The sequence below is a fragment of the Hemitrygon akajei genome, chromosome 8 (genome assembly GCF_048418815.1).
Source record: "Hemitrygon akajei chromosome 8, sHemAka1.3, whole genome shotgun sequence".
NCBI lineage: Eukaryota > Metazoa > Chordata > Chondrichthyes > Myliobatiformes > Dasyatidae > Hemitrygon > Hemitrygon akajei.
This window is the reverse complement of record NC_133131.1, coordinates 79,371,785-79,386,395: the sequence shown is the minus strand read 5'-3', so window position 1 is coordinate 79,386,395 and position 14,611 is coordinate 79,371,785. Positions and strand designations below refer to the sequence as shown.

The 14,611-nt window shown below is 40.9% G+C and overlaps 1 protein-coding gene across 1 annotated transcript; it reads left to right on the top strand.

Moving 5' to 3' along the window:
* The first annotated feature begins 9,660 nt into the window (after positions 1-9,660).
* On the top strand, positions 9,661-11,162 carry LOC140732517 (interleukin-6-like). Its single transcript, XM_073055287.1, has 6 exons — positions 9,661-9,785; positions 9,892-9,983; positions 10,079-10,227; positions 10,347-10,460; positions 10,744-10,890; positions 10,989-11,162. Exons 1-6 carry the CDS (start codon positions 9,661-9,663, stop codon positions 11,160-11,162), a joined length of 801 nt encoding a protein of 266 aa, XP_072911388.1.
* The last annotated feature ends 3,449 nt before the right edge of the window (positions 11,163-14,611 follow it).

Sequence of the window (14,611 nt, the reverse complement as noted above, 5' to 3'; positions counted from 1 at the left end):
TACATTTTTTTAAAACAGCAAGCACAGTAGAGTAGGAAATGACTAAAACTGAATAATAAATAATGGTTTGGGGTGAGGACTAGGTAAATGCGTAAGCGTGAGAGGTTGCGAAGAGCTGAGTCACAACACTTCCTTCCGTGCAATGGTGGAAATGTCAACACAGCTTTCAAAAGCTGAGTGCTCCACTTTAAATTGAATTAACGTATGTTTAACACAAATAGAAGAAGAGTTAACCAATTGAAAAATTTTCTCCCATTTCTCTATAGGTAAAGAAATTTGAAGTTCCTTCTCCCATTCATTTTTAATTTTATCAGATATACCTGACTGTAAATTTTAGGCTTAAACAGTTATCAAAAGGGCTTAATGGCAAACATTTATGAAATAATTATGAAAATACAGTGAGATATATCTGAGCGCTCCAAACGCTGAGTATCGGTCTCTATGGAGAGCGGGCTGGGAAAATCAGGACTATGAAAGATGAAGGAGTGGTTAGAAATATTGTGTTGCGGTGCAGACAAGCAGTCAGGGCACCAGATGGGCTTGGGGGAGGATGAGTTTGGTAAATCGAGGGAGTGGGAAAAGAAGCTTTCAGTTATTTAATATCACCAATGGTGTTTGACAGAATTGACGAGAAGCACACAACCGTTTCGGTAATGTCAGAAACTGGTGATCTCAATAGGTTTCAGTAGGTACATTTAATGTCAGAGAAATGTATACAATATACATCCTGAAATTTTTTTCTTCACAAACATCCACGAAAACAGAGGGGTGCCCCAAAGAATGAATGATAGTTCAACGTTAGAATCCCAAACCTTCCCCCGCCCCCAGCTTCCCCTCCCATGCACAAGCATATCTCCTGGAATTTTCAAAGAAAACAACCTAGATTTTACAGAGAATGGTGTTTAAAACAAAAAAATGTATTCAGTGAGCGGCAGTTCTGTGGGTGAAAACACCTTGTTAATGAGAGATCAGAGGAAAATAGCCAGGCTGGTTCAAACTGTCAGGAAGGTGACAGTAATTTAAATGGTGGCATCCGTTAGCCTCGCGAGACCATGAATCTGCACCTGAAATGGATTCCAGGGTACAGGTAAGGTTTATGGAAGACTAGGGCAACGTTGTATGGAAGACCGGCAGTTGCCCATGCAGCAAGTCTCCCCTCTCCACGCCACTGATGTTGTCCAAGGGAAGGGCAAGGGCAGATACAGCTTGGCACCAGTCACGTCCCAGGAGCTGCCAGAGCGAGGTTGAAGGTCACGTCGAACTGCCTTAGGGACTCCAGCTCCCGATTTGTCCTCAGGGTTTACTCCCGAAGCATTTCTCATGAGTGGGTATGGCCGCAAGGCAGCAGAGTTTGAAATCAAAGTTTTCCCTTTCTTAGATGGACTGCCTTCCCAGGCTGACAAGCTTCATGTACCCAAATTCAAATAACCACGTGTTAAAACAGTGGTTTGCAGAAGAACATGTCAAACCTGGAACCTGGAAGTGGGTGGGTGACAGCAGTGGAAGACTACAAACATACATGGAGTGGCCACTTTATTAGGTACCTCCTGTACATCTGCATATCATGTCACTCCTCAGCCTCCAATGCTTTGGAGAAAACAAGCCAAATTTGTGCAACTTCTACTTATAGGGAATGCCCTCTAACCCAGCCAAGTTACTTTTGAATCCAAGCTGGCGAGTATCCACAGATCCCATCTGCCATAATCTTCTGAACCAAATTACTATGAGGTACTTTGTTCAACACTTTACTGAAGTCTGTCTAAAGTTTAGTTTCACTGACCTGTCTGCATCAATCATCTTTGTTAACTCCTTAAAAAAAAATAAGTTTAAGACCTGACCTCCCCCGTACAATGCCATGCTGGGCATTTCTAAAAAGTCTATGCTCTTCCAGATACATAATTCTTGTCCTTAATAATCTTTGGTGATAATTTCCCTATCAATAGAGGGTTCAGAAGTGGAAAGAATGAACAATTTCAAGTTCTTGGTTATCAATATCTCTGAGGATATCTGGCACGCAACAGATTGATGCAGCTATAAAAACGGCAAAACAGTGACTATATTTCATTAGGACTTTGAGGAGATTAGGTTTGTCAAACAAAACACTCAGCAATTTCTGTAAATGTACCATGGAGAGCATTCTGATTGGCTGATTGAAATAAGTTACAGAAACTTGTAAAAGTAGTCAGCACTACCATGGGTATCAGCCTCTGTCGTATCCAAGACATCTTTAAGGAACGATGCCTTAGGAAGCCAGCATCCATCATTAAGGACCCCCAACACCCAGGACATACCCTCTTCACATTGTTACCATCAGGAAGGATGTACAGAAGCCTGTTAGCACACACTCAGTGATTCAGGAACAGCTTCGTCCTCTCTGCCACCCGATTGCTAAATGGACATTAAACCCACGAACAATGCCTCACTATTTTTTATTTCTGATTATTTGCACTACTAACTATTTTATATATAAAGGTATATATATATTTAATGCAACTCAGTTTTTTCTCTATATTTATCATGTATTTCATTGTACTGCTGTTGTAAAGTTAACAATTTTTACAACAAATGCTAGTGATATTAAATCTGATTCCAATTCAATGTTGTAAGGTGTCCCAATCAGTAATTTCACAGTTTATCGATATTGCCCTTCATAAACAAAGAAACAGTAATCTCTAGTCCTCTGGGACCTCCTGTGCGGCTAATGAGAATGCAAATGTTTCTGCCAAGGCCCTAGTTATCTCCTCTCTTCCACCTCTCTACAACCTAGGATAAATCCCTTCAGGCACTGCAGACTTCATCCAACTTGATGTTTTGGGATAACTCTACACCTCATCCTCAATCTCCAAATATATCAGACCACTTCTTGACCTTGCTACCTCTACGTCATTAGAGAATACTGATGTGAAGTGTTCATTTAGTACCTTGCCCACTTTCTCTGGTTCTGGATATAAATTTCCTGTTTTGTGCTTGAGTAGACGTAACCTCTCTAATTGCTCTTTGCTTTTTAATGAATGTTATAAAATGGCTGGGAATTCTCTTTAATCCTATAGACCAGAAATATTTCAAGGCCCCTTTTATCCCTCTGCTACCCTATTGATCATTTCTCCGGCTTCCTTGACATTTGTCGAAGGCCCGACTGATGTTACGATTCTAAACATTACATACACTTTTTTCGCTTTTGGACTAAGTTTTCAACATCTCTCGTCATCCAGGTTTTCTGAGAATTGCCATCTTTGTCTTTCTATGATATATAATAAATACATAAAAATATTAAAATAAATAAAATAAGAAGTAATTATTAATGATTACACTGGGTATATTTGCTCATGGCTCAGGTAATAATCCAGAGATTGTTAACTTCATGATTCTACTTTTTTAATGTTACTCTGGCCCTTTCTAGTTCCTCTGAAGCTCAAAGTAGATACCCCTTACTCTGGCACCAAGTAGGCAAGATGGCTCATGCTTCAGAACAGTGTCTATCCCTCTAACCCCACTGTCTCCTACTACAATTATCTTCCTTTTTATTCTCCCAACCAGCATGTCTTCCATTACCCCCGTCAGTCTGCTTGGTGTCTCTGCAGTTATACCCAAGGACTGCAACATCAATTGGACAATTGCAGGATCGATGCCTTTGGATCCCTGTAATTCCCTCATTCCGTGTCTCATCATCTTGCTTCCATGTGTCAATTCCAAAGTGTTTAATAGTTTATGGAGTGGCTGCTTCCTGGGGCTAATGGCCAGGTAACCTTTACTCTCCCTTCTGTCACACAGCGTCTGCAGCTCAGACTGAGCTGAAGCTTCTTGAGTTGCAGACATTTGCTACAAATGGAGTCACTTGGAGAATAATGTCCATAATCTCCCACGTGCCACAGCACCAACACATCTCTTGTTCTACTACAGATAAATATAGACTTATGTAATTGGATTAGGTGATCAAATTATTTGCCTCATTTGATTTACTGCATTATTTAAATTAAAACCATGAAACTTGGAACAGAATTAGGCCATTCAGTCCATCGAGTCTGCTCTGTTATTTGATCATGGCTGATCCATTTCTCCATCAACTCCATTCTCTGGCCTTCTCTCCATAACCTTTAATGCCCTGACTTATCAAGAATTGTCAACCTCTGTCTTAAATACACTGAATGACCTGGCCTCCACAGCTGCCTGTGGCAACAAATTTCACAGATTCATCATTCCCTTGCTAAAGAATTTCCTCTTTTATCTCCATTGTAAATGAACATTCATCTATTTTGAAGTTCTGCCCTCTGGTCCCAGATCCCACACCCTCATCACTGTAAACAACTCCACATTTACTCTATTTATCCCTTTCAACACTCAATAGGTTTCTCTGAGATACCTCCTCATTCTTCTAATTTACAGCGAGTACAGACCCAGAGTCATCACATTGTCCTCATATGATAAGCTTTTCAATCCCAGAATCATTATTGTGAACCTCCTTTGAACTCTTTCCAATGTCAGCACAACCTCTTTTAGAAAAGGGGCCCAAATCTGCTCACAATAGTCCCAGTGAGAACTCATCAGTATCTTATAAAGCCTCAGCATTGCTTCCTTGTTTTGTATTCTAGTCCTCCCAAAATGAATGCTAACATTACTTTTGCCTTCCTCATCACTGAATCAACTAATGAGTTAACCTTTAGGGAATTTTGCACATGGACTCCCAAGTCCCTTTGCACCTCAGATTTTTGAATTTTCTCCCCATTTAGAGAATAGTCTGTGCTTTTATTCCTTTCACCAAAGTGCATGACCACAAACTTCCCGACACTGTATTCTATCTTCTTTGTCCATTCTCCTAATCTGTCTGACCTTCTGCAGCCTTCCTGCTTTCTCAAAATACCTGCCCTTCCACCTATCTTCATATCATCTGCAAACATGGCCACAGAGCCATCAATTCCATCATCCAAATCAACAATGTAACAATGTAAAAAGAAGTGTCCGAACACCGACCCCTGCTAAACACCAATAGTCACTGGCAGCAAAACAGAAAAGGCTTCCTCTATTTCCACTCTTTGCCTTCTCCCAATGCTTTATCCATGCTGGTATCTCAAAGTCAAAAAACATTTATTATCAAAGAATGTATAAATTATTCCTGCAATACATTGGGCTCCTATCTTGTTATGCAGCGTCATGTGTGGTACCTTGTCAAAGGCCTTTTGAAAATCCAAGTACACAACAGCACCGATGCTCCTTTCTCTATGCTCCTTGTTATTTCTTCAAAGAACTCCCACACATTTGTCAGACAAGACTTTCCTTCAAGGGAACCATGCTTTCTTTGACCTACTTTATCACGTGCCTCCAAGTATCCTAAAACCTCATCATTATCTATCAACTCCACCATCTTCCCAATGACTGAGGTCAGGCTAACTGGCCTATAATTTCCTAGCTTCTCCCTCCCTTCTTGGAGAGTGAAGAGACATTTGCAATTTTCCAATCCTCTGGAACCATCCTAGAATCTAGTGTTTCTGTAAAGATAATTACCAATGTCTGGACAATCTCTTCAGCAACATCTTTCAGAACTCTTGGTTGTAGTCCATCTGGTCCAGATGTATTCTCTACCTTCAGAGCTTTGAGCCATGTCATCTGAGTAACCCTTGAAAACCATGATTTAACCCTAACTTATTTACAGGACAATTTATATTGACTAATTATTCTACACGGTGTATTTTAAATTGTGAGAGGGAACTGGAGCACCTAGGCAAAACTCACACATTACAGAGGATGAACGTGCAGAGACTCCTTAAAGAGAATACCGAATTGAACTCTGAACTCTGATGCCCGAGCTGTAATAATGGCACGCTGACTGCTATCCTGCCATGGTGCCAGTGGTAGGTTAGTAATTGGCACACACTATTACAGCTCAGTGTGCCGCCCAGAATTTCACTCTATATAATGATAGCAAATAAACACAAAGAACATCATTTATTATTTTATCATCATTAAAACGTAGAGAAAGTCATTCAGATTACAGACTGAGTTTTTCTATAAATAAGAACAAAAAGGAAAACTTTATACCTCATTTGCCTTTGTTAGGGAGTATTCTGGACTTAACGTGAATATAGCAGATATTAATTCAAACAAGAACCAGTCTTCAGTTATTGACGTAAAATGTAAATTGCAAGCAGTAAATTGATGTTAAAAGCACAGGCTAGACTCCAGACTAAGAGGTGTGGATATCAAAATGGTGACCATGTGATCCTCACATGTGCCTCCGCCAGTCATTAAGACTACGATGTTGTGTTTGTCGGCCGACATCAAACCAGACTACATGGCTCCTTTCTGTAATTCGGTGACCAAAACTGCTCACAATACTCCAAATTCGGCCTCACCAATCCCTTATACAACCTCACCATAACATTCCAACTCTTATACTCAATATTTTGATTTATAAAGGCCAATGCACCAAAAGCATTCTTTACTACCCTATCTACCTGAGATGCCACGTTTTGGGGATTTTGTATCTGTATTCCCAGATCCCTCTGTTCTACTGCACTCCTCAGTGCCCTACCATTTACCTTGTACATTCTACTTTGGTCTTCCTTCCAAATTGTAATACCTCACACTTGTCTGTATTAAACTCCATCTGCCATTTTTCAGCCCATTTTTCCAGCTGGTGCAGGTCCCTCTGCAAGCTTTGAAAACCTTCCTCACTGTCCACCACACCTCCAATCTTTGTATCATCAGCAAATTTGCTGATCCAATTTACCAGATTATCATCCAGATCATTTATGTAGATGACAAATAACAATGGACCCAGCACTGATCCCTGTGACACACCACTAGTCAGAGGCCTCCACTCACAGGAGCAATCCTCCACTACCACTCTTTGGCTTCTCTGAATGTCTAATCCAATTTACTACCTCACCATGTATACCTAGCGACTGAATCTGCCTAACTAACTTCCCATGCAGGACCTTGTCAAAGGCCTTACTGAAGTCCATGTAGACAACATCCACTGCCTTCCCTTCATTCCCTTTCCTTGTAACCTCCTCGAAAAACTCTAATAGATTAGTTAAACATGACTTACCATGCACAAAGCCGTGTTGACTCTCCCTAATAAGTCCCTGTCTATTTAAATACTTGTAGATCCTATATCTTAGTACTTCTTCCAATAATTTACCTACAACCGACTTCAAACTTAACGGCCTATAATTTCCCGGAATACTTTTAGAACCTTTTTTAAACAGGGGAACAACATGAGCTACAACATGAGCCGTTGAAACCCAAGCCAAACAGAGGATACAAGAAGGGATCTGGAGAGGGTGCAGCAAGATGATAATAAGTAGAAGATAAGCTTTGATCTTAAAGAGAACATTTGATTATGTGCAGAAACAGGTCCTTCACTGAGTTTAGTTACTTCAATAGCAGAACAGCAGCAAGAGGTAAATGGTCCACATCCGTTATTTCATATATTTTGAGCATAAAATCAATGAGATATTGATGGAAGAAATGGGGAAAACAGACTCCTTAATAAGTCAAAATGAAGGGACTTAAAATTAAAATAAATCGTACAGAATCTAGAGGGAGATCTTTAACCGGAGAACGTGAAGACATGGAAATCATTAACTTATAATCGGTGTGCACATACAAAGCCTGTAAGGCTATAAATATGTTAGATGCCGCAATTTGACTGTTTTGCTCTTTTTCATCCTTTAAAGATAATTCACTCAATAGATTCTTTCTGTGATTCTTAGTAAAAGTATACAAACATGTTAGAAACATAGGAAATGTTATGACAATAATGTAATCATATTAGACAAAATTCCAGCATAGTAATGAAACTACTGTATGTTTTAATATATTTAATAAATGAAGATATTATAATTTACATCATTGATCAAGTCTTAATAAACATATACAGTGCCTCGAAAAAGCATTCAGTGCCTAATCCTTTGTTCACATAAATGAGGATTACAACCAGGGATTTCGATCAATTTAACTGAGATTTTGTATTTGTGAATCTCATGCTCCTTTTTTCACAGTAGAATCCAAAAAGCAGGGAAATTTGTAAAACATGAAAAACTAAAAATTCAAAACTAAAATGTCAGCAGTTCAAAAGTATTCATCCCCATTTGCTCAGTGCTTAGCTGAACCACCTCTCACACATATTACAGCCAGTAGTCTTTTTGGATAGGTCTTTGAGTTTTACACAATGGGATGGAGTAAGATTTCCCCATTCCTCCTTGCAAAATTGCTCAGGCTGTGCCAGGTTAGTTGGGGAGCGGCAGTGGACAGCAATCCTAGAGTCTTGCCAGAGACGCTCTATCAAATACAGGTTAGCAGTCTGACTGGACCACTCAAGGACATCAATTTTCTTCACTTGAAGCCATTCCATGATTGCTCTAGCTTTGTGCTATGGGTCATTGAAAACTGAAAGACAAACTTTCTCCCCAGATTAAGCTTTCTGGCAGAAGCTAGCAGGATTTTATCCAGGATCTCTCTGGTCATTGATCCTGACCAGATCTCCAGTTCCTGCTGCTGAAAAGCATTCCCATAGTATGATGCTAGCAACACACTTTATGCTAGAGATGGTGTTACCCGGCTCCTGTGCAGTATTAGATTTACACTACACATACCACTTTCCCTTGAGGTTAAAAAGTTTCATTTTAGTCTCATACAATTATAAGACCTTCTTCCACATCTTTGCTGTATATTGCAAAGTCTTTATGGGCAAGGATAAGCCTTTTTTAGTGGTGTGTGTTTCATAAATCTAATACTGTGCATCAGCCAGGTAACACCACCCCTATTGTAAAGTATGGTGAAGATAACATCGTGCTATGGGAATGCTTTTCAGCAATAACACCTGGAAATCTGGTCAGGATTGATGGGAACATGAAAGCTGCTAAATACTGAGAGATCCTGCATAAAACCCGCCTCTGCCAGAAAACGAAAACTGGGGAGAATGTTTGTCTTTCAGCAGGACAATGATCGGAAGCACACTGTCAGAGCAACCATGGAGTGGCTTCAAATGAGGAAAATGGATGTTCCTGAGTGGCCCAGTTCAGTATTGATCTTGATCCAATTGAATATCTCTGGTAAGGCCTCAAGATTGCTGATCACAGCCACTCCCCAATTAAACTGGCAAAGTTTGAGCAAACCTGTAAGGAGGAATAGGTAAATCTTCTGCAAAGATAATAAAAACTTATCCAAACAGACTATTGGCTGTAATAGCTGTGACAGGTGGTTCAACTAAGTGCTCAGCAAAGGGGATGAATACTTTCAAACTACTGACATTTCAGTTTTTGAAATTTTAGTTTTTTATGCTTTGCAACTAACCCTTATTTTTTAAATTTACTGTGAAAAATGAGTATGTGATTCTCAAATAAGAATTGTCAATTAATCAAAATCCCTGATTGTAATATTGATTAATGTGAACGAAGAGTTGGCGGCTGAATACTTTTTCATTGAACTGTACAGCACGAGCAGAAAGTTTGAACCGAGACACAATGGTAGTTTTAAATTCAAACCATAAACATGCAATCGATAATAATCAATTAGATTCCGATTCCTGGTCCTTCATATTAGAACATTATTTTTGTTGGGTGTAGTGATTTTGCAGTGACTCTTTTCTGTCTATAAGAGTGATCAGTTCTCAAAATTTAATTAAAGGGTCTCGTAATATTGCGGGCTCCATTCGCGGTTATGGAAGGTGAACGATTGGTATCGTCACTTGGCATTTCCACGTTTGACCAACACGCCGATCAACCACGATTATCCCGATCGCTCACGTCAGAAGGAAGAGAACTGCAGTGGAAGTCATCTTCAACGTAGAGGAAGGACAGCCACATGGGAAGGAAGAATCCAACAGTGACTAATAGGTGCTGTAACACAAACATTGCGAAAAAAACATTAGTAACAGGATTTTCCCCAAAGGGGGCGATTAATAAATAGTGGGGAGAATGGAGCTTGGGGAGTTAAAGATCGAACACCTTTGTACGAGGAGGACAACATGGGACTTGCTGAAAGTCAGTGAATAAAACTTCCAGTTATCAGTTCAACACATTTCGGAGTGGTTGCAGGAAGCGGGAATTCTTATTCCGTTCTGTCTCTTTCCCTGCAGGTTTTTACCTTCTACTCCTGGTGCTCTGTGGAAGAGTCGCCACTTTCCCGCTGACGGAGTGGACCGCTGCAGCCGCCCCGGGCTGCGCAACCTGCGACTCCCTGGCGCTGCAGATCCAGAGCTCAGCGGCCGAGCTCCGGGATGCTCAGGTGAGTGAGTACGAGGAGGTGAGGGGGTGGCGCCCCGCAGACTTTGTCCTGGTCTTCACTTTGCAGCTGACTTATTCGCTGTCTGATCTCTCTCCACCCCTCCCGTCCCTCTCCCGCAGCTGTGTGAGTATTTCTCCTTCTGTGACGGGGACCAGGGATCGCTGCTCACCCACGACTTCAACCTGCCGCAGATCCGATCTCAGGACCGATGTACAAAGATCAGTTTCCATAAGGTGAGTGAAGCCCGAAGGAGCAGCCGTTTCCTTGTAAAGTAGGGTATTTCAGTCTATAGAAAACTGTACCTCTAGGGAAAACAAAAAGGAGTAGGCATTTCGCTCGTAGTTTACGATAGTCAGGTTCCAACAAAGCAGCGTTTAAACCAATTTGCACAACCCGGCAAAATTGTCAGTTTTACAAACGAGAATTCTAGAATTCATTTAAATTCAGCTACAAGTCGTCAAAACTGAAGAGCCCGAGCCAAGATTATTTCTTACTTGTAGTATTTTTCCTGTTTAGGAAACGTGCCTGAAAGCGATTGCAAAAGGCCTCCATAAATACAACCCTTTCTTATTGCTGGTGGAAACATCCATCGTGCGTTCAAGTGAACAAATAATATGGATGCGGTCCAGTACCCAACGCCTCACGGAACTGATAATGCACCAGGTAAGAGTAAACGAAGCGGCGCGATTACGGCTGCGGCAAACCCATCTGAAACTATGGAGACTCAAGTCACAAGCCCTGCTGTCCTCTTTATATTTCAGTTGAATGTCGAGTTTGGCATCAGTACCGTGAGCGAGAGCGAGATGGAATCATCTGCCTTAGGCTTAGTGTCAACAACAGAGTGGAACAGACAAGTGAATGCGCATGTCATCCTGCGAGACTTTGTCCGGTTCATGGAGAAATCAGCCCGAGCTCTTCGCTTTATGAATCTGTGAAAGTGGGCTCACCGCTGGAATTGGCAGAAACACTTTTTATATATACCACGATCTATTTATTTATTTATCTATTTATTTCCCAGTGATTATTAACTAGGTGGAGTGACAGAAACAAAAGAGAGATAACATTACGGAATTGGTTGGCCATGCAAGCCCAACTTCTCTCCGTGATTTCTGCTCCACACCAGGATTTTTTAAATTATCCTGTTAGTATTTGGAGTGCACGTTTTGTTCGCGACTGATAAAAAAGCTTGCTCCTACTGACACACATATGCCACACGTAGAGTGGTCAGAGCAAAGTCAGCTTGGGAGTTTGCAATTTTTTTCAGTTCCATTAACCGTGCAACGTGTAAAATATGGTTAAACAGAGGCAGTAACCGCCTTAAAGTATGAACGTTCTAGTTCAGCATTTGGTCGTACAATTGTAAAAGTTACAGAGGTTAATCTGTAAAAGAAATGACATTGTAAACTTAAGAAGTTGTATGTTAGCTATTGCTGGCAAAATGTTATTTACACTGTTTAATTTTACTTATATTTATTTTGAGTAATTCAACATTTAGAAATATTTTAAAACGATTGCATTTATTTATTGATATTTATAACGCAGACCATAAGAGTATTGTCTTTATTTTTGAAGTATCAGAACCTTTGATTTGGATATATTTAATAAATTATAAATATGAAGAGATTTCAAGTTAAGTTTCATTCTGGCTGTTATTATTTTGAAAGATATGTACAGACAGCAAATGTTTCCAGCGATACAGTGAATTTGGTAGAATTTGCAAAAGTAACGCGGAGTGCTTTCTGTGAATCTGGAAGTGATCCCCACAGTACTTCTGTACCACGGAGAGCGTTCTAACTGGCATCGCCAACCGGTAATGCGGGGGATGGGGGATTGGTGCTGCAGAGAGTTGTAAACTTAGTCAGCTTCATCCTGGGCACCAGCCTCCGATGTATCCAGGACATCTTCAAGGAGCAATGCCTGAAAAAGATGGCCCCATCACCCCAGGACATGCCCTCTGCCATCTGACTTCTGACTGGAAATTGAACCCATGAACACTATCTCACCACTGTTTTTAATTTTATTTCTGCACTGCTTATTTAATTTAACAATTTAATATATTTACTCCCTGTAATTCAGTTTTTTGTTCTCTATTATGCATTTCATTGTAAAGCTGATGCAAGGACAATAAATTTCACAGGATATGTTGCTGATATTAAATCTGATTCTGAAATGTTATGTTCACAAGCCACTAGATGGGGTGTGATCAGAGATCATATATACACCCAGAGGCCACTTTATTAGGTGCCTCCTGTAACGACAACATGCAGTGAGTGGCTGTTCTGTGGGTGAAAACGCCTTGTTAATGAGAGAGGTCAGAGGGGAATGGTCAGACTTGTTCAAACTCACAGGAAGGTGTCAGTAACTCCAGTGACCATGCATCACAACAGTGGTGTACAGAACAGCAGCACTGAATGTACAACACATCAAGCCTAGAAATGGACGGGCTACAGCAGCAGAAGACAATGAACGTACCTTATTAGTGGTCACTTTATTAGGCACAGGAGGCAGCTAACAAAATAGGCACTGAGTGTAACTGATTATTACTTTCCTAGCCTCTCTAATGTCCCTGGCTATCCTGATTACTAGATCTGGTCTTACTGACTCCTGCTTTCTCCCATAACTACTCAGACAAAACTCACCCCCCCCCCCAGAAATCTTGGTCAGACCTCTACCCTTCTAGCACTAGTGAATTTGAATTCACTTGGAATTATGATCTTGTAGCCAATAGTGAGACTGGTGCAGGAGGGGCAAGTTTGGAAGCTCAGTGTTCTGGGGTTCCGTTGTTATTGAGGTGACAGGTCCAGAGGGATTAAAGGAGGAGGGGTGGTGTTCCTAGCCAACAGAAATATCACAGCTGTGCTCTGCCAGGACAGACTGGGGAACTTGTCTAGTGAGGCTGAGAAATAAGAGAATTTGCAGTTACTGGAAATCCAAGCAACAGACACAAAATGCGGGCAGAACTCAGCAGACAAGGCAGCATCTGTGGGAAAGAATAAACAGTGACGTTTCAGGCCAAGACTCTTCATCAGAACTGAAAAAAAAACCATGGTAAGTCCATCTCATCCAATAAGTCCGATAAGAAAGGTATGACCACGTTAATGGGGCTATATCATAGACCACAGAACAGCCCACGCGATTTAGAACAACATATTTGTAGAGAAAACATATTGAATGGGATTCCCATACTGTAAAATGACTAGATGGGAGAAAATGTGTCAAATGTGTTCAGAAAATTTTTCTCAATCAGTACATTGAAGTCCCAACGAGAGAATGTATGATACTTGACCTGTTATTAGGAATGAGACAGGGCAGGTTACAGATGTGTCGGCACGGGAGTCAGAATATCTGCTGTGTGCCTGGATGCCTAGGATCTTTGTGATCTTTAGTCACAGAACTGGAAAAAAGCGACGTAACGGACTTTGAACATAATAAACCAGAGAGCTGTTTGTTATGCATCTCCACTCACTGGGAAAATGGAGACACCTCTTTCTCCCTTATTAGGGAGACAGAGAGAGAGCCTGTGGTATGTCAAATACCGGGTGAAAATGACGTATTTGCGGTAACTGCAAGTCTGTGTGTCAGGTCATTTGGTTTAATAATTTTTTTAAAGAGCAAGCGCAGTCGAGTAGGAAATGACTAAAACTGAATAACAAACAATGGTTTTGGGTGAGGACTAGGTAAATGTGTAAGCGTGAGGGGTTGCGGAGAGCTGAGTCACAACACTTCCTTCCGTGCAATGGCGGAAATGTCATCATAGCGTTCAGAAGCTGAGCGCTCCAAATGTTGAGTATCGGTCTCTATGGAGGGCGGGCTGGGAAAATCAGGACTTTGAAAGATGAAGGAGTGATTAGAAATATTGAGTTGCGATGGAGACAAGCAGTCAGGGCACCAGATGGGCTTGGGGGAGGATGAGTTTGGTAAATCGAGGGAGTGGGAAAAATAGCTTTCAGTTATTTAATATCATCAACGGTGTTTGACAGAACTGACGGGAAGCACACTACTGTTACAGTAAATTTAGGGTAATGTCAGAAACTGGTGATCTCAATAGGTTTCAATAGGTACATTTAATGTCAGAGAAATGTATACAATATACATCCTGAAATTCTCTTTCTTCACAAACATCCACGAAAACAGAGGGGTGCCCCAAAGAATGAATGATAGTTGAACGTTAGAATCCCAAACCTTCCCCTGCTCCAGCTTCCCCTCCCATGCACAAGCAAATCTCCTGGAATTTTCAAAGAAAACAATCTAGATTTTACAGAGAATGGTGTGAAAAACAAAAGAAATCATTCATTGAGCGGCAGTTCTGTGGGTGAAAATGCCTTGTTAATGAGAGATCAGAGGAAAATAGCCAGGCTGGTTCAAACTGTCAGGAAGGTGACAG